The sequence below is a fragment of the Alligator mississippiensis genome, chromosome 12 (assembly GCF_030867095.1).
Source record: "Alligator mississippiensis isolate rAllMis1 chromosome 12, rAllMis1, whole genome shotgun sequence".
Lineage (NCBI taxonomy): Eukaryota > Metazoa > Chordata > Crocodylia > Alligatoridae > Alligator > Alligator mississippiensis.
In genome coordinates, this window is record NC_081835.1 from 50,128,656 (window position 1) to 50,153,840 (window position 25,185).

General features: G+C 43.2%; 1 protein-coding gene across 11 annotated transcripts in view; it reads left to right on the forward strand.

Moving 5' to 3' along the window:
* EXD3 (exonuclease 3'-5' domain containing 3) overlaps window positions 1-25,185 on the forward strand; it is a 457,407-nt gene that overhangs the window by 288,064 nt on the left and 144,158 nt on the right. Inside the window, exons 21-22 of one of the 11 annotated variants that reach the window (XR_009455884.1) lie at window positions 12,614-12,851; window positions 17,773-18,998. The exons of 9 other annotated variants lie outside the window; for them this stretch is intronic. Coding sequence is in view for 1 of the 2 variants with exons in the window: in XM_014602721.3 (XP_014458207.1) it covers window positions 17,773-17,781 (9 nt within the window). In the remaining variant the exon portion in view is untranslated. Of the gene's footprint in view, window positions 1-12,613; window positions 12,852-17,772; window positions 18,999-25,185 lie in introns of those variants that run through there. One more of the 11 variants, XM_014602721.3, reaches the window with a different exon arrangement.

Consider the following 25,185-nt stretch of genomic DNA (forward strand, 5'->3'; position numbering starts at 1 on the left):
GGAGACAGGCTTTCTGACGGTCTTTCTGTCACTGTAAATAGAAGGAAGTAAGAGAGACTTGAAATCTCTGAATGTCTTCCAAGGGGACTCCCACCTCCTCCAAGGCATGTCTCAACTTCCCAGCAAAGGCTGGATAATTTCCAAGAGTTGGGGTGTTTTATGTCCTCTTTTGAAGCACTTGCTTTCCTTTGCTTTTCTACAATAAAAACCTTCCAAGGTAGCAAAACACGGAATCCTAAGACCTTTCCTAACAGACTTTGGCTTATCACCATCATTCTACCACATGGTGTGTTGTTGTTATAGTGAATGAATGTTAAATGTTCCAGGGTAGTGCATCTAAAAAAAAAAAAGCTCCCAGGGAGTAATCTGATGCAGAGTTGCAAGCTCAAGTCCTGGCACCTACTGGCCTGCTTGTACACAGCTCAGGGCAAGCCTTTTGAATCTGTAAGCTGAAGAAGGTGTAGCAGGTAACTCTGGCATCATTGCTACAATGCAGTGATCCATGTGTTGAATTATTGTGGCAATTTACATACCTTCCCTCTAGGCAAGACGTGCTAAAGCAGGGATACATTCTCACTGCACAGCTGCAGGGAGCTCTCAGGATCTGCTTTTCCTTCCTTCCTTTCCTTCCACCCCCACAATGCCTTGCAACACCCCAATTTGTAGATCTGCATTGTATAGTAGTCCCCTGTATTCTTTAGCTTAATGAAGCTCTAATGTGCTGAGGATGTTTACTGCACAGGAAAGAAGAATCTCAGTGTTGTAATTATCCCCGAGTCTAACTAAATCCTTTTTAATGCCAAGAATCTTATCTCTCCCCTGAGGCTATATATCAAGGCAGCTGGGGAGCAGGAGACTGGCTGATTTGATCCACAGGACCTGTCCAAGTTATTCACTGTTTTAAATAAGTTGATGGACTAGGGCTGTGGAAGGGGTAGGAGGCTTGGAGTTCATTTTTGAAATGCGACCGCTGGTACTTCTGGTCATTTTCATGGGCTGATCATATCAGTATCCCTTACTATGGCAATGAAATCTGAGGTGAATAAAATAGAACCTCTCTGGGTCAAAAATCACTTTGGGGGAAGATAGAATCATGTTGGGGTAGAGTGAGGGGTCTGCTCTAGACTCCAGGGGTTAGGTTTTGATAGAGATATTGATCTCCGTAGTGTTTGAGAGACAGAAACACTGCTGGCAATTGTATTATTATAGGAGACTATATAGGTCAGAAAACAAATGCTACTAATAATGGTAGTTAGGCCTGTGAGAAGTAGCTAGTGTTCGCTTCAGATTCGGATTCAGCCAATTCGGGGGACAGTGATTCAATTCGGTGATTCGAATCGCTGTTCTGAATTGATTCAGCCAAATCTGCAGCCGAATCTCTGAATCAGCCAGGCTGGGTCCATCCCGCACCCCTCTCCCAGCCCAGCAATGGCTGTCCCGCCCAGCCCCAAGAAAACCCCCAGACTCACCACTCATGCCAGCAGGGGGTGATCCCCACTACCCCACGCCACATGGGGGGCTCTGCATTAGCCCCCCGATGCCCCGAGTCCGCTGCAGGAGCAGTGAGTCCTGGGGTTTTTCTTGGGGTTTTTTTTTTCTCAAAGGCCTGGACCTGGGGCGGGCAGGGCAGCTATGTGGGGGCTAGGAGGCTCTTGCAGAGCCCCCCATGCAGTGTGGGGCCGTGGGAGGCGGTGGGGATTGCCCCCTCCCCCCCTGCCCCCCACCCAACAGCACCTGGTGAGTGGGGGCTTTTTTTTTAAGTACCGGGAGTTGGGCTGGGCAGGGCAGTCATAAAGGGGTGTGGGGGCTGGGGGAGCAGGCAGGGAATGGGGCCTGGCAGGGGCCCCCTATGGTCCCCTCCCCCACCCCTACTTACCAGCTCCGACTTCGGCTGCAGCTCCCTGCTACAGCCACCGGGGACTGTCTGAATCATCAAAGCTTTCCGAATCTTTTCCGAAGATTCAGAGAGCTTTGAATCGATTCAGACTTTTTAACTGGTCCCCTGATTTGATTTAGATTTGGAGATTCACCCACTGAATCAGACCGAATCTCCTCCAAATTGAATCACCACCCGAACCTTCACACAGCCCTAATGGTAGGGTTCAGATATACCTGGATGTGATAGCCAACAAGTATTTTGAACAAACAGGAATTCAGCCAACAGGAAGTGATGAATGAGGTTTTGGATGATTAATGAGGATGCTATGGAGAAGAGATGTTTCTAGAAATTAGATTTGTATCAAGTTGATCATGAGTTGATACCTTTTAAAATTAAATGGACTATATGCCTGTAACTAAGATTGGCAATTTCAGAAAGGCAGGTTTGATAAACTAAGGGGAATAACTTAGTGAGTCAACTGGACTTCAGGAACTTGAATGTAGAGGAGATTTGGAATTTCTTTAACATAAAAGTGCAAAAAGTCTCTGGAACTTGTATCCCAAGCAAAAGGGACCAAACTTTTAGGAAAGGCTTCAGACCCAACTGGATGATTTCTACGTCAAGATGAAGTTAGCAGAAACTCTAAAAAGAATGAAAAAAGGACTGATCAATAAATAAAGTGTTTTGGATGAAGAAGTGTAGCGATAAAGTGAGAACTGCAACTGTTAAGGGTCTAGCCAAGTAATGTTAAATAGCAAAAGAATCTTCAACCACATAAAAAGGGAAAGAAGAAGAGCCACTCCATAGTGAGGATGGAGGTCGAGTTTAAAGATAATCTAGGTCTGGCCTCAAAACCAAATGATGCTTTGCCTCAGTTTTCAATGAGGCAGGGGAAGGGGGGACATGACTAATGAGACAAGAGTAGGGAATTAGAAGTTCCTGCAACAGAAGTAGAAGTAAAACTCAGAGTATTTAATGCCCTCGAATCAGGGGGATGGGTAATCTCCATCACAGAACTCTTTAAAAAGATGGCCCATGAGACTGCAAGTCTTTTTAACAAATCTATCAATATGAGGGTAGCATAATGTGATTTGATAATAATAGATGCAGTACCTTTACTTAAACAGGTGGTAAAATCCTTTAGTCTGTCCTCAATAGTATGCAAGACTTTGGAACTAATTTTGAAGGAAATGGTAATAAAAGACATGGAAGTAAATGATAAAATGTAACATGGGTTTATCAAATGTAGTTCATGCCATATGAACTTGATACCTTTGTTTGATCAGACAACTGATGTTCTACACAGTGAAAATGTGGTAGGTTTAATATGTTTAGACTTCGATAAAGTAGTTGATAAAATCTCATCAATAACATTATTAGTTACGATGAAGAAGATGGGGATTGGTAGAATTGAAGGTGGCTAAAGAAGTAGCTACAGTAACAGGTAATGTTGAAAGAGGAAATAGCAGGATGGAGTGAGGTCACTGGTGGAGTTCATTAAAGATTGATTTTGGGACAAATCTTATTAAATATTTTCATTAATAACCTAAGTGAATAAAGTAGGAATCTACCAGTGAAATCTGCTGATCATACAAAGCTGAAAGGAATCATCAGTAGAGAGGCGGATTGGCATATCAAGAGGGAAGAATTGGACAATGAGGATCTGAGTCCTAGACATGACATAAAATGCAATCAGAAAAAGTGCAAGGTCATGCAAGACTTATGCAGTAGCACTACTTTTTGCTATAAGCTTGAAGCTCATCATTTGAAAACCACCAGTGAGAAAGACCGGGAAAGCCTGGCTGATCACAGGCTGACGGTGAGTTGGTAAGGACAGAGATGTATTATTAATGATTCCACATGAGCCATCACCAACGCCACACCTGGAATGGTATATGCAGTTTTGGTTACCCGTGTTCAAAAAAGATTAATTCAGACCTGGAACAGATGCAGAAAAAACCTGCAAGGATGATCAGAGGATCAAAGACTTTGTCATAGAGAGAAAATGAAAACAGTTTGGTTCATTTAGCCTGGCAAAACAATAGCGGGGAGGGGATATGGTTGATCTACTTAGCTACACTGTGGAAGGGAAAAGAGCTCTTTAAGCTAATGGACAGTGTTGGCGAAAGAACAAATGGATACAAGTTGACCATGAATAAATTGAGGGTAGAAACTAGAAGACGGTTTCATACTCTCAGAAGAGGGACGCTCTGGAACAGTCTCCCTTTATCAGTGAAAGGGATTATCTAACACATTTGCCTATGATAGGCAGGTATTGGGGCTTGATGACTCCAAAAAGTTCCTTCCAGTCCTCTATGCCTGGCACATAGTATATCTAGTTTCTGAGATGCCCTACAGGACCTGAGAGCCATAGGAAGATCTCAAGTGCTCATATCATGGTGATAGGCAAGGAATAGAACTTGCTAAGGATGGGATAGATACAGGTGAGGAGATGGACTTAATTCTGGATTTTTTCTTTTGTCAGTATACTTACGATTCCAGGTTGACGTGCGTGCCTCTTGGGAGCCTGTGTATTTCTGTGAGCATGTGTAGCTTTCTTAGATGGAAGCTCTCTGAGCCTAGGACTGACTTTATTTTATGCTTATACAGTGCTTTATGCAGTAAGGTTTTGGCCATCCCTGGGGCTCCTGGGTTACTGTAATACAAATATATATAAGAAAACATCCCTTCTTTCTTAAAAAGATCAACCAAACATTCAGTTGATGCTGTTATTGTGGTTGCTTAATTTAATAAGAGTTTGCACAATTTATCATGAATCCCCTGCCAGCTACCAGGGCTGGCAGAGTATGCTAGGAAAACGACAATCCAATCATTTCCCTTTCTTTCTGCTAATAATCCCACGATGGGTAATTTTGTGTTGCGATACCAGGAATCACTTGAGGCTGCAGAATGGTGAGAAAACAAGCTGATTAAAATGTTCAGGCATATTTAACTTGCAGGCAACATCAGAGGATAACTAGTGAGCATTTAGCCAAGCCTGTGGGTAAGGTTGTCCTGCTTGATAGTTGGAGCTCCTTGCAACAGTGTTTGGCTGGAACAGTTCTGATATAATTAGGAGAAAAAAATAATTTCAGCAAGGTGTAATGCTTCTTACTTACAATGACAGAAAGCTAATGACCTCATGAGTGCTAAGTATTACTAAGTTACTGATATCCAGCACCTTGATTTTAAAAATGAAAATCAGTGTTTCATTGTCAGCAGGCTAAAAAGGTAGGAAATTAGCAGAGTTCCTTTCCAATTCATCTATCTGTAGGCAGAGATATATAAAGGTTTAATTTGTGTATGTGAGGGAGAGGGCATTATTTTATCTAAATAAGAACAGATATTGCTAGTACTTGGATCCTCTCCTATCTCAGGTACTGGCAACCCCCATCCTCCACCCCGCCAAGCCTCTCTTTTGCAAAGCAATGGGAAAGTAGCCCATTCATCACCAGCCACTGTAAAGTATTTTTTTCAGTCTGTTCCTGTTTAAGCAGCATGATACCGAGGGGATAATTGTTCTTTGGATTTGATCCCAGAAGAAAATCATTCAGTTCTTTCTTATCAGGTCCTTCCCTGCAGAGTTCGATACCCACAGACTTATCTCCCTCTTCAGTGCTGGCCTCTAATTACTATTTAAAGAGCTCATTAGAAAGCCTTCATTAAAGTATGATAGCTGAGACTGGAAATAAATTAAGGATTATGCTGCTGTAAAAGGTTGCTCACCCACATGCAAGTTGATGCAGCGGTCACAGCCTGATCTGAGGATGTAATAAATAGGTTATAGCATGCAAATATACTATAAAATCCCATGAACCGATATTGCCTCCTTGTGCAGAGCGGGATCAGTTCTTTCCGAGGCACATACCGAAACCAGGGTACATTCCTTGACTTGGAGCCAGCCATCCTCTCAACTGTTCTGTTTGCATCAGGGCATGACTCCAGTCTGTGCTGGAAAATTACCAGAAATAAAGCTACATGTTCAGCCCATTTCCATGCATAATAACACAGTATTTCAACAGCTGTGAAGCATTGCAGAGATATGATTACAGTCGAAAGAAAATGAGAGACCATAGCAATCCCATTTTAAAAGAAAAAATTACATATATGGGAAATATTTTTATACAAATTTATAGCTGGTGAAGTGTTCACAAATGCCAGACCAAAAGGTCTTGTGTTTATCTGTAGAATAGGGAGAACGTTGGCAGTGTCAGTGCAAATTTCCGTTATAAACGCACTACAGGACTGACCTAAAGGGATCTCCGTGGCAATGAAATAAGTTAAGAAAAGAATAAACATGTAGTCTCTCTCTGTTTTCTTGAGTTCTGGCTTCTTATCACTTTCACCCAAGAAAAATCACACTTTTGGCATTCTTCTTTTGTAGGGTTTTTCACCAGGATAGCCACAAGCATGTAATATAAATCCTTGTGAAGAGGATGGCAAGCTGGTACACGATGGAGCATATGTACATGCCCTGTGAGATGCTCTGGACACTTCCTAGAATGGAGTTCTGCAAATATTTGTAAAAAAATCATAACATTCTGAGACATTTTTTTTTTCATTTCCCTCTCAACTTGCTGCCCTAAAGCAAGAAGTGTGCACAGTTCTTATGAACAACAGCAGTTTCATGGACCCTGTACAGAGTATAGCAGAATCATGTTTCCCAAGTGATTTTGTTGCTGAATTACTAATCGTTAAAATCAAACAGGTCCAACAGAACAAGTTCAGCATAGGCAGCAGTAGTGTGAGATTCGTCACCCTATGTTGGATCAGTGTGTCAGACCCATTGGGGCTGTCTTCAAGGATCATGGGAAAGTTTAATCCCCATTCCATTCTCTCCCTGTTCCATGTCCCTTCCCATTTGCTAAGACTGTTTGTATGGTACTAAGCAGAAGACAGGTGGGATGTGTAGACCCTCCCTACTAGTAAGCTGAAACCCCAGCACATTACTCTTGGGCCACTGAGTGGCCGTTTGTTGAGAATAACTTTCAGTCACTGTCAACCTGTACTAGTTCAGTCAGATACTCAACAGTGAAAAAAAAACCTGTATCCCAACCTTTTAGCTCACCCATTCTTCCTCAACTACCCTCAGAATTGTCAGGCTCCATATTTTCAACAAAGCAGCATTACCCAAGCAGGAGGTATAGAAATAGTACCACAAAGAAGCCATGTACAAGATACCATGTATCAGTATGCCTCAAGTCTACACATCTTTATAGTGTTCCCTTTTCTCTTTATAACAACACACTGTTCTTTTCCTGTGAGTGCTGCACAGTTAAATGAAAACAGAAATTCTGTGTTTGTTTTGTGTGACCCACAAGTCAGTACCATTAGCTACTAAGCTGCCATGGTTCCCATTTAATGGGAACAATCAACTGCAAGATAAGCACTTTTGTACAAATATCACTACAGCTACACTGAAGGGGTGCGTACAGGTTTATTTGTTTCTAAAAGAGTTCAGATTAAGTGACACAAAAACTCTGTGCGCATGAGACCTAAGCTTGGATTGGGTTTTCTGTAACTTCATTTTCAAGATTCAGGATTATATAAATAAATCCTAACTCCTGTGCCAATCTATATTTATTGAATTTATTGATACTCTTGCAATAAATAGAAATACAGTGTTCCTGGATTTGCAACGAAAAAGAATGTAGGACAAACTGGAAACTAGAAGTTTCTTCCAAAATAAGTAATTGTTTGTAGAATGATATAAGGTCTCTTCTTTTGGAAGGGTCTGTGTCTTTCTATACACACATATAATTCCCAGCATATCTTGGTGTATTTCTATGCATCCACATAGTGTCCAGGACTAGCATAATATTAATAACTCACTAAAAAATCAAAAAGTAAGTAGAGAATTCCTCAGCTATATGGCGGTGGATCTCTCCATTTGACCATTTAGAAAGGTTCATGTTGAGCAGTGAGACTCTTCAGGTTATGGTAAAGGACCTCATCCAACAGCCATTAAAATCAATTAAATGATTTTTCATTAATGTGGTGCTGTATCAAGCCCTTAGAGTTTGATAACAGGTAGTTGGATATACGCTAATAATCCTTTGTGCAGACCTGGGCAATTAGTGACCTGCTGTGGCTATTGATACCTTTCCTAGCTAGGTCGAAGATTGACAGTAACTCAGATAGTCCTGTCAGTGCCATAGCAATGAAGTTTGGCACCCGAGGCGAAGCCCAGAGCAGCAGCCTGCCCTCGCCCCACACACACATCTGGGTGGGGGGCACATGCCCCACCAAGCTTGCCTAGGAGTGCACGTAGCAGCAGAAGCCACCCTCCCCCCCATCTCCACGCCCCTCAAAATGAACCACTCACTGCTCTGTCCCACACCCTGCCCCAACTGGGCAGGGCCATTTGGCGCCCCTTCTCATCAGCGCCTGGGACACTTGCCCCGCTCGCCCCACCCCCACCCCATCTTGCTACAGCACTGAGTCCTATCCAGTGTGAAATAACACCACCGACTACAGCTAAAACATACCTTCTGCCTTTTTGCAGGACCTTTGCATACTCCAGAAAATGGCTTTTGCATTGCCATTACTGTCAGCAGTTAATTGATTACCTGCACCAGCAAAAGATGGGGAAGTCTTGTAGAGTTGGAAGTTCTATCAGATGCTTTATCCATTTTTTTTTAATTCACAAAATACATATTTCCCATCTCTTACTTAGTTTCAGATGTGATTTAGTTAAACAACTAATTCCTACAAAAGGAAAGACAATACTTGAATCGGAAGAGAAGAAAATAAATTCTAAAATTTAGGATGGAGCACCAGGTCCTGGTCTGTGTGTGGCATTTGCTTTTCCTTCTCTCCCTCATGTCTGCTTAGATTTTTTTTGCACTTGCTATCTGTTTTTCTCCCATTCTGTGTTTCACAGTGGGCGTTTCTGCAGGTTCATTAATGCACTGTAATTACAGTTCATTAAGTTTAGTACTTGAAATAACAGGTACTAACTAAATGCACTATAATCGGCATTGCTGCACAGTAGCTCTGGCGCATGCTTTTTTTCTGATGCTAATGCGCACTAGACTAATTGTTTTGCATTAGCTCATTAGCAGGGTTTTTGCCTGTTGCACTAATGCTCAGTAGAATTAGTTTACCGTGTATTTAGCATCTTGTGCAGATGCGCCCAGTTTCTCCTAAACAAAGTCAGTCATTCTTACTAGGGTCTATAAACAACAAATGCACCTTCCTATCTTAGCCTGAACAGTTTTGGTGTCTAAGGTGTAGAGCTGGGTTTGGTGTGGCATGTGGGCTAGATCTGGCCACCAAGCGATTTTATCTGGCCCATAAAATGAGGATGTTGGCAGCAAAGGTGGCTGGAACCATTGACAGAAGTTCGGTGGCAAGGCAGCAGTGTGGCAGGGAGAGGGGAGTGGCAGCCCGTATTTGGTCCTAGCTTTATTAAGTCAGCCCACCAATCCTAAAAGGTTGCTGACCCCAGTGTAGGGTGGTAACTGTGAGCAGGCTAGTGCAGGGTACAGCAAATGTAGCTCTATGAATGAAATTCTGGAACAGAATGAATGAAGCATATGTGAACTGTTTGAGACCCTCGGGCCTACAAAAATGTCTTGTTACTCACCACTACTTGCTGGGGTCTTGTCTCCACTACAGAGCCTCCCCCACTGTACCTGTGCCAGTATAGCTATGTTGGCACTGCCCCCTAGTGGAGACAGGGCATAGGCTGGCAGAAGGGTTTTTTTTATTTATTGGCATAGTTCTATCACCTCTAAACTGATGAAAACCCTGGTCCGTAAGTAAAGCTGCATCTGTAAAGCAAAACTGTAATGTAGAGCTGCCCTGAAGGATTAGATGGAACACCTAACAAGTCCAGAAGGGAAGAGATCCTGGCTGTTGTGGGAAAGATTGAGCCACAAGTCTTAATATAGACTGAAACCAAGTAGCTGACTCTGATCGATCTGATTTGCTTCATGTATTTCTTAGTGAGAAAATTGATTTTAGTTCAGGAAAATTATCACTTGGGTAAAATGTGACTCTGCGAGTCACAAAGACAGTTTCTATTCCCTGCTGTTCACTGGGAAGAATGGGTTAGCTCAGTTCTGGTTCCATTTTCTGAGAACTTTAGGGCCAGACTTCTGTAGAGGGATATGGAAAGGAAAAGAGAAAATTAGCTGCTTGATCTAAGGAATATTCTGGTATGGCAAGCAACCAAGCTGTCCGTGTTGTATTGTAATTGGTGTTTTCAAAGCAGTGCCTTTTAGATGCCTTCAATGGTGACTGAAAATATGCCAGTGGAAAGCAATATAGTTACAACATGGTGGCCAAGATTAGCAGTTGTTTTTTCATTAGTGCTTTATTTCTCAAGATTTTAATGTAAGCGCTTCTGATTAAACACAGCCCATTTATGTGCTTACAGCCATTCAGAACGATAGAAGTGAATATACTATATAGGAGGGATATTGTAGATCAGGGGTTTCAAACTCTCTTCTTGCCCTGGGCCAGTTCTAGTCCTTCGGGCTCCTTGTATGCTGGATCCAGCCCAGCACACAGGGTTGCTCTGGTGACAGTGGCAGCAGCTCCAGCTCCCACCCAGTATACGCAGCTGTAGCGGCTCTGGCTTCCACCTGGTGCACCTGGCAGGGCGGTAGCTCAGGTTCCTGTGCATGCTCCATCTGGAGCCCAAGCAGCTGCAGCTGCCCCATGCCGTGGCAGCAGCGCACAGAGTACACAGTGGTGACAGCTCCATTTCCAGCTCTGGCATGGAGCATGCATCACATGTCAACAGGCCCATTGGCCAAGGAGGAAGGGCCTTTTCAGTAGCATTGAGTAAAGAGACTGGAGGATGACTGGGGTTGTCGGCCCTTGCTTACTCTCCTACTTCCAATTGCCATGTTCACGAGGGCCCACCTTTAGCTTGGCTGGTCTGATCCAGCCCAGAGGCCATATGTTTGACACCCCTGTCACAGATATGTAGGCTGATGCTAGTGAAACAGAAGCTAAGGGTGGTGAAACTTCCACGGTCTTCACTGGGCACAGAGTTGTGCCACACTAACTGTATTGGAAAACCCTACCCTAAATGTTTTTCCTTTGATTTTGATTTATTGATTTTTCAGTCATTTTAAGCATAAACATTTTCTACACACGTTAGGTTGGATCCTCTACAACCAAGTTTCAGCTGTACTCTTGAATACCCCTGCCTTTTAGAGGAAATCCAGTGCTGCTTAGATTTCACAAGGCCAAATCCCCTGTGATTCTCGAAGCAAGGGATTGCATTCTCCTTTGTTCTGGGAGAGATGGAGAACCACAGGCAATTTTTCAAGGCTTAAATTAGGCTGCAGAAACCAAATGCTTTCTCCACGGAAGGCAGGAGTACAATTCAGAGGAATATCACACCCTGATGTCTAGGAGGCATGTCTAAAAACAGCTTTCCAGAGCAATTGCACAACAAGGCACTTCTGTAGTGTGTGTCCATCATCTCCCTTTGGCTTTAGGAAAGTTAATTGGGAACATAAAACTAAGACAGGGTAGATATTGAATTTCATGTCTTTGGGACAGGTCAGCCTTTTCTCCTTCAATTCTTTTTTTTTTATAGATAGCTCTTTGACATGGAGATTTGAATGGGAGAGTACTCTTTAAAAAAAAAACCCCTCAATCTCATGAAGAACAGAAACTCAAAATATTGAATGAAAATGTTAATAAAAAAGGATAAATTGTTTTTCCCCAGCATGTTTCAAGTGGAAAAAAATGATCATTTCCCCCACAGCTATTTCTGTCTGTTTCTCAGTAGCGATATGCTATGCTGTGCTATGACATGATATACAATAGAAATGGTTTCAACCAAGACAAGTCATTCCCAAGTGATAATTTTGAACCAGTCGCATCATTCATGACTCAGCATTTGGGAGTTAGGTTCAGAAAGAGCAGATCTTTTTCTCCCATTGAACTTTTTTCTGTTATTCTTAGGGAAGCTGACCAGGGGTCATCCCCAGTCAGAGAAAAAAAAGTTCGGGTCTTATGGAAAACTGGGACCCCAGAGCCATCTCCTATTATATAGATATAAAAGGAATGGAAAATTGTTTCAAATAAAAGTGCACTGCCCTCTGAGAAATGTTCTCACAGAACTGCCTCTGAGAGCTTCTTAACTCTTTATCAGTAGAGAGAGCTTTGTCTCAGGGGGAGGACTCTCAGGCAGTCATTCGAGTGGACGCTGTGTGCCAGGCAGAGCGAGCAATGGATATACCAGCAGCCTCTCTGTTTAAAGAGTGAATACAGTGTCACTCACAGACCAGCCCAAATCAGTCATGCTTTTCTTTCAACCTGGCTTTGGGGTGCCTGCCTCACACCCAAACCATTTTCACAAAAAGAATTCCCAAGGCTAACTCATTGGCATAGTGTGATACTATTGAGAGGGCCTACATTAAATACACAAATCTGTATTCATCCATTCTAAATGCATCCATCCATTAGCAATGATTTTGCTTAATCAGCTCATGGATTCACCTCTCACTGCATGCTGAAGTTAAGTGATCATTCTAACTGACAAAACAGAAACACACCATCACTCTCCTCTGGGAAGGGCAGGGCTTTTTTCAGTCCACGCACACAGCTCAGGCATATAGCTGTGTGCTTATCTGGAAAGGAGAGCAGAATGTTGACATGGTAAATAGAGATGTGACAAAAGGGAAAGGCCAAATGTGTCACTGAATGATGCTGGGTCTGTTGCCCTGGGTCTCTCCTGTTTTCCTTATCACTGCTCATGTCTTTTAGGAACACCTTTTTATAGGGACATTAAGTACAGGAAAGTGGGAGGCAAGGTTGAGCATTGTGACCGTCCATGGGAAGAGAGAAGAGACATCACAAAGAAAGGAAGGCATTGTTCCTGTTTGTGGTTCTTCAGTATGACTCTGTTGTTCCTACTTGTTGGATTTAACTGAACAAGATTTGTCCAACTACATCCCAGCATCCCTCCCTGAAGACAGGGAATAAAGAGCAGAGCATCTTACAGGTACTTGGATCCAATACTATTCAGGATTTTCATTAAAATAATTTGGACCATGAAATAGAGGGATTTTTTAAATGACATCAAGTTGGGAAGGGTTATAAGCATTTTGGAGAACAGGATCAGATTTTAAATGATGTTGAGAAATTGTGGAAATGGTCTGAAATCAAAAAAGAAGGAATTTGGTGTAGACAAGTATAAAGAGCTAGAGTTTCAAGGAAAAAGTCAGATACACAAATAAAAAATGGAGCATATCTTTTCAGGTAGCAGGACTGCAGAAAAGGATCTGGGAGTAATAATGGACCATAAACTCACTATGAATTATCAATATGATATTGTTTGTAAAAAAAAAGGGGACTGGTGTTTCTCTCTACTCATCACTGGTGAGGCCTCAGCTGATGTATGTGTCCAGTTTTGGGTAGCATGCTCTAGGAAAAATATAGACAAATTGGACAGAACAACAGGAATGATAAGAGGTTAGGAAACATGACATATAAGTAAAGTATGAAAGAGCTGGAATTGCTTAGTCCAGAAGAGAGACTGAAAGGGGTTCATGATTACAGTCTTCCAGTATCTAAAAGGTTGTTATAAGGAAGGTGGTGATCAGTCATTCTCCATGTACAGTGGGGGAAGGACAAGAAGAAGTTAGCTTAATTATTAAGCACTAATCCTAATTGAAACCCACAGGAGTCTTCCACTGAAAATCAGTGGGTGTCTTCAACTGAAAGTCAATGAGAGTTGGACGCTAGATCCCTTAAGTCCCCAGTGGCAATCCCAGCCTAGGTGGCATTGGTCATGCTATCAAGTTGGTCTTTTTGAGTTGGGGTGTGGGGAGTAGACAAGAAAAAACTTACATCAGCTCTTGAAGCTGGCATAAGCAACCTGGGGACATTCAGGACCTGTAAGAACCTGACAGGCAAGAAACAAAAAAGAGAAGATGTGGCCCTAGGTGTTTGCTGTAGGTCTTATTTCAGTACTGGTAGTCTAAAACGCAAGCAAGTCTGCAAACAATGAAACATTTTGTGCCCTAAATTTAGTGGACATGGTAGGACTTGGCTCTCATTCATCCGCATGCATTCTGAGCTGCCTTGAATGCTAATACAGAGAGGCAAGCAGTATGTGATAAGCGTGTATATTTATTTTTATATTTATCATTGCTGTTACTAAATGTACATTAAACATTAAGGGAGGGTTAATAAAGTAATCTGCTCAAAAAGGTGCTACAATTTGAAATGGAAGAATTAAAATGGTTAAATTTGACAAAGAAGCTTCTTTGGTATCCTCAAACAAACAAGATGCTGGACCTGCTGGGAGGGAGGGAGCAGCAGAGAAGGATGAGAGCGCTGCAGAAAAATTAAATTATTTTTTGCTCTGGTCTTTACCCCCAGACAGTGCAAGGTAAATACTGTTCATGCTAGTAAAAAAGATCAGGTGTTGTCTGATTCCAAATTCATGTCTACTTAGAGTGTGGGTAGATAGAGTAAAAATGGGCAATCCTGTACCATAGCATATTTTGCCATTTCTCTTGCCCCACCAGTTGTCTTCATGATTTGATCATCTGTGCTAGGTGTTTTTAAAGCTCAGAAAGAAACTGATTCTAGCAGTAAGCCAGTGGTATTTTGATAGTGGGATCAGTATACCGGAGGCAGACAGATGTGACTGTAGGAGGAAGGATAAGGTCACTGCTTATCCTGAGTGATTTGCAGTTCCATGGAAGCTCAGTGGCCTGTTTCCCTGGTAAATGTTGGGTAAATATAGTACCAGCCATTTTAGCAGCTTCCTCATGGCTGCTACTCAGTTTCCTTAACTGGCTTTGGTAAGAGACCATGTCAAAAGCTTTTGGAAATTGCAAATATATCATATCATCTGCTTCTTCCTGATGCAGTATTTTTGTTGGCACATTCAAAGAGTTCTAGTATATTAGGTTTGATGTTCCTTTGGAAGCTATGCTGGCTTGTTCCTCTCAAATGACTTTGAAACAACACTCAGATGAACAATATCTGCATCCTGGAACCTAGTGCATGTGTAACTGATGAACATCTGATGAATATCAAATATATGTTTCCGTCAGGGAAAAGTGGTGTAAAGCTCAGAGCATCTGGCTAACTTCAGTCTCTAGAGAGGGTGGAAGAACCACTTGAGGATAGCATGGGCCATGTTTTTGTCTGATGTGTTCAATTGGTTTGGGTTACTGCAAATATCTGTAGACAGCTGCCACTGTCAGTGAGTCCAAATGTTCAGTACTCAGGCTGGTAATAGTGATTTTTCTCTCTCTCTGTTATTATTTGCCAAGTGCTAACAATGCTCAACACTAGGCCTGTGCGAAGCCACTAGTATTCGCTTTGGAGTCAGCTGATTCAGGGGACAGTGATTCAATTTGGTGATTCAAATCACTGTCCCAAATTGATTCAGCTGAATCTGATTTGGAGAATCAGCCGAATCTCTGAATCACACAGGCCCCATCCCCCACCCGCCCCAGCTCCCGGCTCTTTGAGACAAAAAAAAAAAGCCCCCACTCACCGGCTGCTGCCCGGTGGGGGGGTGATCTCTGCTGCCCTCCTCTGCACCATGCCACATTTGGGGGGCTCTGTCATGAGCCCCCCGACCCCTGCCCGCTCTCCCAGCCCCGTCCCCCCCATGGCTGCCCTGGATGCCTCAGCTCCCAGCCCTTTAAAAAAAAAAAAAAAAAAGCCTGGATTCATTGGCTGCTGTCCGGCAGGGGGCGATCCCCGCTGCTCCCCACTGCCCCGCACTGCATGGGGCACTTTGCACAAGCCCCCAGAAGCCCTGAGGCCGCTGCCAATTTTTGTCATCCTCTCTCAGAAGCATATCTCTTTTGAGAGAGGTTTTTCCCACTTTCCTGATATTTGTGCCTATTATTTATTTTACAGCTTTAAACACAAGCAGTGCCTGTCCTTTTGGTTCTCAACAGCTGCTCTTGAAAATGATTCGTGCTCTGTAGTCAATTCACTGAGCTCAGTTTTGCTATGGCAGTTTAGTGGTGTCTGGGATGGGTAGTGACTAGTTAGAACTAAGCAAATGAAGAGGCCTTGCCTGGTGGACAGACTCAGAGCTACAAGAGAGGTCTGCACATGGGCATAGCCTTGGGGATCTCCTCAGTTGTAGTGAAGGTTATGACGGGTCCAATCCCTTGGGTCACTGTGGTTGTCAAGAAGGGCTTGGGAGTAAACTAGAATATAATTATCAAGCATAGACACATTGACAACTGGCTGTGGAGTAAAACTGGATTCTCCCAAGCAGCACACTCACTTTCCCATTATGCAAAGTAAATGTAAGCCAGAGCTGTGGAAAAGAATGTGAAGTGGTGCCGAAAGAAGAAAAGTTTCAGTCAAATTTGTAGGATTCCCCAGTAATACTGGCTAAATCTGCTGAACCAAGATCCAGGGGTGAGAGATGGAAGAGCTCTGGTTCAAATATTAAAGAATTTTTTCATTCAGAAATAGTTAAATTGTTTACCCGCAACCCTTTTGCTGTTTTGAATTTCATCCTTTACAATACAGGAGAGCTATAGTAAGTGCAGGTTTCCTTCCAGACCAAAGGGACGTGCTTCTCATGCCAATGACAAAGAAGATGATTATGCACCCAGGTCCTTCTCGGCAGCCTGGAGCATGTCGTGGAATGTCACCTGCTGGCATTGCACTTAATAGGGCGTTCTCTGAATAAGGCTATAAAAGGTGCAGTGTAACTGCAGGCAGTGGTGCCTACTCATTTAGAGTTACCATACATCTGGGTTTTCTCAGACATGTCCTCATTTTGGGTCCTCTCATCTCTGTCCAGGCGGTTTTTTTAAATATGAACAAGTGTCCGGGGTTTTGCTCCGCTCAGCATTGAAGCTTTTCCCACCACTTCCTGGCTTGACCTAGCATGGAGTTGCTTGGGGTTGGTGGGAGCGGGGGGAGGGCGATTGGATGCAGGGGGCGTCATAGGCATCTGCACACACACACACACACGTGGCTGGCATGCAGCCAGGCATGGTGGCAGGAGCAGTCCCAGACAGTGGATGCAGGTAAGTCTATGGGGGATGAGGGGGTATGGTGTATGTGAGGGGGGCAGGTGCCTGCCCCTCCAGTGGGGGAAGGAAGCGAGGGGGCCATTTGGGGGCAGCAGGGAGCTGTGTGGCCAGGCTGGTGGCACTGGGGCTGGTGCCCACGCTCTCAGGGGTGGGGCAGCCAGGAGACACTGCAGGACTGGGGGCAGCAGGAACCTAAGGGTCGGGAGTGAGGGGCAATGGCAAGGCTGGGGGTCTCTGGCTTGGGAGTGAGGGGCACTAGGGGGGCAGGGGACTGTGGGTCAGAAGCACAGGGTACAGGCAGTGCCAGGGGGCTGTGGGTTGGGAATGAGGGTTATCAGCAGAGACTGGGGGGGGGCTGCGCTGCAGGTTGGGAGTGATGAGCACCAGCATGGTCTGGCAGGCAGGATACTGTGGGGGAGTGAGGGGCAGCAGCAGGGCTGAGGGGCTGTGGCTTGGGAGTGAGGGGCAGGTCCAGGGCATGGGCATGTCACTGCCCCCCCCCCCAATCATATTACACCCGCCCCCCCAACCGGTGTCCTCTTTTTTGAAACTGGAAGTCTGGTAACCCTAACTCGCTAGAATGTGAGGTTGGGGGGTCCACACTCCAGGGTGCTGTTCCCAGCATGGCTACTGACATCGTGTGTGACCTTGAAACTTCCACATGCCTCAGTTGCCTCACAGGTGCCTACATCTTACACTACACGGTATTCTTCCACAGGGAAGTGCTAAGCACTTAGGGTAACAACGCTTTACTTTTTTGAGTCTCTTCTTGTGTCCTAATGAATGGGACAGTGAGAGAGAACACTGAAGTGGGACTAAAATGTCCATTCTGTGCATCTCCCTATGTTTGCTGCAAGTCCTGTCTTCAGTGTTTCTTGACATGCTTCCTTTCAGGTGCGTTGAATTCTAACAGGAGGAGGACAAACTCGGCGTGGGGCCCTGTGTGCAGTGCCCAGAATCTGTAGGCAAGTGCTAGAGTTCCTCTTCCAAGTCACATAGCCATGCAGACCCACCACGTGGAGAGGCTTCCACACTCATGGACTTTACCTCAGCTTCTCTTCTTTGAACGGCTCTCTACAGGCTCAGAACCTCCTTTAATGCAAATAGGATGGAGGACACTATAGCCCCTATTGCTGAAATGTGGCTTCTCTAGAAATGCTGTGGGAGCAGTTTGTCCTTCTCCTGCACGTGAATCTGAACAGCTCTGTGCTGTGACAATTGGATGGACTGGCTCACAAATGCATTTGAAAGTGCTTTTTTTCCCAGGAGGATTACACAGCCTTTTTAGCTTTGATTCCCCCCCACCCCCCTCTCCCCCCTTCCCTCTGTTATTTTGGTGCCATTCCCTAGGGGAAACCTACTTAGCTTGGACAGTGTTCCCACCAGAAAGTCAAAAACCTCTCCCCATAATTTTTCTCTCCTTTTTTGGGTTAATAGCAATAGGTCCCATGACAAAACAAACATAAATCTGTGTGCTAGGAGCATTGCTTTTCTCCTTAAAGAGAGAGTTGTCCCCTAGGGCTGGCACAAACCTTCAGCCTCTGCTTGAACTTTGCAGTTCAGTGATGACTCGCACTGTTCGAGTTGAAGGTAGAATGTGGACCTTTTCACATAACAGCCTATGAGAATCATCTTTATCATGGTAACAGGCTGGTTTAGCAGCCCCTATTTTGTATGTGGGTGGCTTAGAAGAGAAGTGGAATAGGTGACTTATGTTCTACAGAAGATGAACTTATATGTGCATCTTGTGTATGATAGAGGTGCTACTCAATGAGCTGCCCTCAGCCAGGGGGTCCGCTGTACCAGTTTTTGTAGCCATTAGCAAGCAAAGGAGTGATTGGGCTAGCATCACATTGCTAGCTACCTTTGATTCTCATAGACCAAAAGACCAAGTGCCTCTTGCAGCTGGGTTGACTGGGAGAAGGGGCAGCCTCCAGCATGAGTCTGAGTCAAAACTTGAACAAACAGCTCTGGATACTATTGTGAGATATTTTAACCACCATGCTCACATGAGTGCTAATTGTGGCTCCCAATGTATGGCTGTGCTCTGAAATGCTTTTTAATGGGATACAGATGCCTGTTTTCCACTATACCTAAAATAAACTTTCAAACAATTTTAATCTTCAAGCCCCTGTGCTACTTTTGTTTGGACTGCGAATTGGGAAGCTGTTTGATACTGGCTTGTGGCTGAGCTGCATCAGGGTTCCTCATGTTTTATTATCAACACAGATCTTTAAAACAACATTGTCTATGCTGAGATTGGGAGCAAGGTGAATCTTGGGCAGATTGAGTGCAATGGATCCTTTTTTTTAAAGACTTATTTAGGATTATGGATCATTTTTGTCCTTTCTTGTAATAGGAAGTTTCTCCTTCAGTATGACAAACAGAGTTGTCTGCTTCACAAAAATAATGAAGAAGAAACGTGTTTTCAACTCAGGTGGGTATTCTTTCATGGAAACTGTAACCATTTTCACCATCTCTCATTGTCCCTGTGAAAGCAAAGCCAGGGAGGATTGCAGTGCTTTACAGTTTCAGGATTTGAGGAAGGGCAGTATAAGGAGCAGATGAGTAAGAAAAGGTGGGAGGAAAACATGTATATATGTGTGCAGAGAAATAAAAGGGGAATACAGGAGGGAGTTTGTCAGGGCAGGAGAACAATGCAAGTAGATGGAATATATACCAGGTAGGGGTGGGGGATTAGGAGGCAGGAGGCCATGGAAAAGAGCAGGAGAGGATGGTGGTGATAAAGGAGTTTTCATGGAACAGCAATTAGATGAGACCTGTCAAGCCATCTGGTACTCAGTTTTCCAGTGGTCATCATTGAAAAAGTCAGTCTGTCTACAGCTGCTGTGCAGGGCTGTTTGGGAGAACACAGCTATTTCCTAATGCAAAGACAGTGGAGTCAGGGAAGCAAACTCATTTATTTATAGAAGATGGATCATTATTTCTTGTTTATATTGCAGTAATATCTTAATGCCCCCAGGGAAATAGTCAAAATATTTGAACTAATTTCTTTCTGAAAAATTGGGGTTTCATCAAGAATATTTTTCTGTGGGGAATTTTTAAACAAAAGAGAATTAAACTTGTTTCGTTTCATTTCAAGTTGAAAAAGTTTCAAATTGAAACTTTTACTCTGGTTTTTCAAAATCAGGTTTTTTCTAAATTTAGAAATTGTGAATATTGATGTTCTCCCTCCCCTCCCGTCCTTTGCCACTCAGCCCAGTAAGTGACATCCAATATTTTTCCTTCAGTGTTTTTTCCTTCAGGCTTTTTTTTTTATTTTGTCTTTTCCTTCTCAGTAACTTTGTTTCAGAATGTTTCCCTGAAAGATGATTAAAAGAAACATAACTTGAAAAATGTTTAATCAATTGTTTTCCCCCTTTCTAGCTGCCAGCCAAGCTGAGGATCCTATTGTACAGGCACTCGGTATTCACATAGTCAGGATTAGTCTCTGTTCCAGAGAGCTTACACTGTAACCGAACAAGGCAGACAAAGGGTGGCAGAAAGGGACACAAAAGACTAAGAACTGTGGTTCAGAGAGATTTAGGTGGATCTTTTCAAAGGCGCAAAGGACAATTATGCATCCAGTTTCCACTGAAAGTCAGTGGGATTTGTGACTCTGAAAATCTCTCCTCGTGTAACTTACCCACTAGAAGGCAGCAAAAGAGCCAGGAGCTAGAACCCAGATCTCCTGAGTCCTGGCCCAGTGCCTTCACTACAGGTCCAACCTTCCCACCCCACGTTATTTCCAAAATGGTGTTTCCTGCATGAGGCGTGCCCTCCACTAGTCCATACTGATTTGGGACTTTCTGTCCTCAAAGGTGTATAAGTGGGAGTGAGAAGCATGGAGCGCAGGGAATAGGATTCCACGGGCACAGTCTGCTGAAAGCCTGGATCATCCATCAGGAATGCCGTTGTGAGGGTGACATTCCAAATGCTTCTCAGCATGGGAAAATACTTTATCAAAGGAACTTGGAATAAAAAAAAATTAAACATGAACCCTTGACACAGTGCCACATGATAGCTATTTTTAACTTCCTTCCTTATCATTCCACGTGCTTTCGTCATGGTCAGTTCTTCAAATGATGGAACTAGTCACCATTTATGAGATGAAGTAAACTGCTCTCCCATGGTTTCAAAATGAGCATGAAGTTAACTCTTCAAAGGGAGCCAAGAGTTGTGGTGTGAAAACACTGAGAGTTGCATACGATGGTATAGAATATGCAAAATGGACAGTAGCTGAGTTTCTGTAGAGTGGGATGTTCTACGTATGCTGCAGTCATGATATTAGTCTCCTCCATCTGGATACAGAGGCTGCACCTGTGATTTTTTGTTAGAGATAGCAATCTTGAAGTCCCTTATTCCTTTTATATACGCTTTTATAGCAGTAGAGTCCAGACACCAGGATACCAATGAAAGGAGATGGGAGTGCCTTGACAGGTCAGTCTGAGGAAAGTGTTTTGTGAATAAGGGGCAATATGAAAGAAGACCCAAAGATCATGAGTAGGAAAAGCAAGCCAGTAAACTTCACTCCCCCCTCCCCTTCCCTGCTTCTAGATAGCCAACACCTTTTTGAATGCATATGTTTACTGCAGCTGAGAAGCTCCTTGATGATAGTTTTACCTTTACGTGGCAAGTACAGACCTGACATCCCTCCTGGCCATATATGTGGATGAGAAGAAATGCTGAATTCCAAGTTTCAAAGTAGACAAGTGCCAAACCTTGACTCCCCATGAATGGTACAGACGAATAGTGGGACACCCATAAGAAAGGGTGGACTTTGGAGAAAAATTGAATTGAGTCATGAATTGTCTGTAAAAAGCATATTGTGTACTTGTTCCTATTAAATGAGTCTGCAGCTTTGCCATCACTTTTTTACCTGCTGGCAGAAGCAGATGCTACAGCTGCTACAGCTACAGATGCTACAGCTGCTGTTCTAACTTCATCAGATAGAACCATTGCAGTTGCCCAGACCCCATTTGCTTTTCAACATGGCAGTACTTTCCAAGAGCCAGTTAGGAACTTTTCTCTGAATTCTCCATCTACTTTTTCCTTGTTCAACTTAACTCTAAATTTAATTTTTGTCATGGATCTGTATTTATTGTTTTTCTAGAGAGATTTAAGATTATATGTCTTAGATGTAAAAAAGATTCAGTAACTTCTCCAAAGAAATAAGTGAGCTCTTTTGTTTTTGCACAAACTATAATTCCTATTGTTATTAATAATAATGGCTGTCATTTTCATAACACTTTACATTTTCAAAACTCTGTACAAACTTTATCCAATCTATTTTAAAAAGCCTTTAAATTGATCCCTTGGATGTTCTTTGAAAGCATAAAGAGAAGTATGTATCCCAAAGCATTCAGAGTTGGATTTAGATAACACCTGTTTATTATAGAGTGGCATTGTGTTTCTTGGGATATAGAAAACCTCTCTGATGGGTTTAAAAAGTTACTTTTCTTTTTAACCACTTAGATCTATTACATACTCTTCTGCTATCCTGGGAGCTGTGAATAAGAACTGTTCCCTTTTGTTAAAATGCTTATATTAAGAGCCCAAGTATCCAGTTAGGACAGTTCCTTCACTTTTAGTATTGGCTGTTGCTTGAGATTCACAATAAAACACTGTTTAGCCAAGACAAAGAAGAGTTAAGTGAATGCCATTTTTAGATGAATAATCCAAATATCTATTGGCAAAATACAGAGGAAAGCAAAAGAATATAATCATGGAGTGTGGAGAAAGTTGCCTGATAAAATGACAAATCCATTCCAAATGGTTTTGTGTTTTATGTTTTAGAATAGAAGATTTGTTGTAGGTTTTGGCCAGCTTGCTGTACTGTGATGAGCCAAGAGAGGACCAAGGAGTTTTGATAGCTTTGAAAAATGTAGCTTCCAATTCTTGATAGAAAAACCGGCCACTGAAACAGTAGCAATCTGGGTTTTGCATGGCTCTTTTTTCCCTGCCCCATGATTGTATGAGGTTGATGGATTATGGAATTTTATTTTTTTTTAAATTAAGCAGGCAACAGATGACTTAAAAGCAGAAATTTATGTGCATAAGGAGATCAGCTGTTTTTATAAAAATATTAATTTTCCCACAGTGAATGGTGAGGTTTGGTGACCATTTGAAATGACTTCTATATGAACAATATTGTAATATTTCTTTTTCCTGAGGTAGCAAACCTTCTTTACTAGGATTATTACAATAATGTTAACAATGAACTTTTCCTTAATTGTGACCTGGCAGTTTTGACGTGGTCATATGGTAATTAACTAGGAATTCATGTTCCCAAATTTTAGAGAGACCAATATTCGCCCCAGGTTTGTGGTTGCAGTCTGCTAGAGTTCATGGCTAAGTTAAACGCTCATGTAACTCTTGAATGCAGATTCTGAAGGTTAACTCTTGGGGTGGAGATTTTCTTCCAGTCATCTGTAGAAAATTCAGGACATGCCTTCTGAGTTACAGACAGTGAGAGATCACTCTTTCTTCAGAGAGTGTCAGACTGCCTTTCCAAATGGCCTCTGCACCTCTGCATTCCTATTGCAATGACATTTTGGTGAGGGAAAATCTGTCACACACTCTTGTGCTGAGTCCAGTGGGAATCATGCAGAATGTTTAAAAATAAGAAAACTTAGCAGTGTTTGCTGCTGTGGTGGGATTCACTTTATCTGCATTTGCCCTCCCTGTTGGGTACATGTAGGGCACTAGCAGAGATGAAATACCTCCAGGGCCCAATACAGCCCTCTCCCTGAAGTTGTTTTTCAGTCTGCGGAACTGGAAAGCCATCACTACACCTCTGCACTGTTTGTATAACTCACTGAAGACACTAGATCCAGAAAAATTTGAATCTACAGCTTTTCCCCCTGTGTACCTCTAGAATAGACCCACTGGGGCCTTTCATTCCAGCCAGGGTAGGGCTGGCTTGGAGGCTCTCAGCGTAACTCCTGAGTGGTATTTAAGTGATGTAGAAGATGCTGCACCAGTCCTCTTCCCAGCTCTGCTGCTGGTCTGTTGTATGACCTTGGACAAAATCAGCTGTGTTAGTTTTTAGTGTCATGTCTAAGATTACAGGGATTCATTAGAAAGAATCTCTCTGGTTTGTTCCCCAATTTTAAGGATAATTATGTGTCTCATATAAAATGTGGGAGTCATCAGGGAGAAGCTGAGATTTTCAAAGCCAGATGAATGGGACCTCTATGTCCAGATCCTTTAGGCAGCCTTGGGACCTTCAACCAGCATAACCATCATAACTACCATAAGGAGCACTTTCTATTTACATTTGCTTTTCAGACACCTCACTCAACAGATAACAAAGCCTTCCTGGTGTGTTATTATGGCATGACTCATTCATCTTTGGTTTCTTATGGCATTTTGTTAAAAGTTCAGCACCATATTAGCACGTTTGATACATTTTAAATGTGGCGAATTGTATTTGGAGAAAACCTGTGTGCGAAGTTCTGCGAGGTAATTTTTGCAGATGTACGGTGAGATATGGTGGGTGTCAGAGGGTGGCCTCTGCAGGGAGGCTTCAATTGAACAAGAAAAGCCCTTTATGAAACTTCTGTTTTTCATATTTGTAATGCCAATCTGACCCCCACATGGGAAAGCAAGTGAGAGGAAAGAGGCTGGAATTAAAGCCCTGTCCCAACGACCCCTCTGCCTTGCCACCTCCTGCTCTTTCTTTTGGAAAACTAGAGCTTGAACTGTTTTCACGTTGGCTTCCCCCCCCCCGACGTTCTCTCTCTTTTGTCAGATAGCAAGGCCTGCAGAACAGTGCAGGGTACCCTGATAGACCTCGTTCCCACACTCATAATTACTGGGTCACGGGAGACACAAAAGAAGCTGCTGTGCTCTTAGGACTTGGGGAGAGGAGGGAGGGAGGAAGGGGGAGTAGCATGAGCTTGCTCTGCTGGTGTTACCTCATTTCTTTCTCACTGAAGATGACCTTCGATTTCTCCCTGGCTAATCCCTTTCTTTAATCCCATCTCTCCTCTCATCTCCCAGGTCAGGGTGTTTTTTCATATTTGTTCCCCTTCGGTGGCTCCGTTCCTCTTGGTGTTTTTGAAGTCCAGAGCCAAATGCCTGGCGTCTCTGTCATCCCCAGAGAATTACACCTTCCTGAGGTGCAGAGGCCAAAAGTGGTTGTCTGAACATTCAAGATGCTCCTAGGAATTCAGGGCTCTGCTTTCCCTGTAGTGGCTTTGTACCTTTAGTTGACAGCAGTTATTCATATATCTATAAAGAGATCTGTAAGCTCTGTACCATAAAACATACAAATACAGGGAGCTCTTGTACTTACGGTGGGTT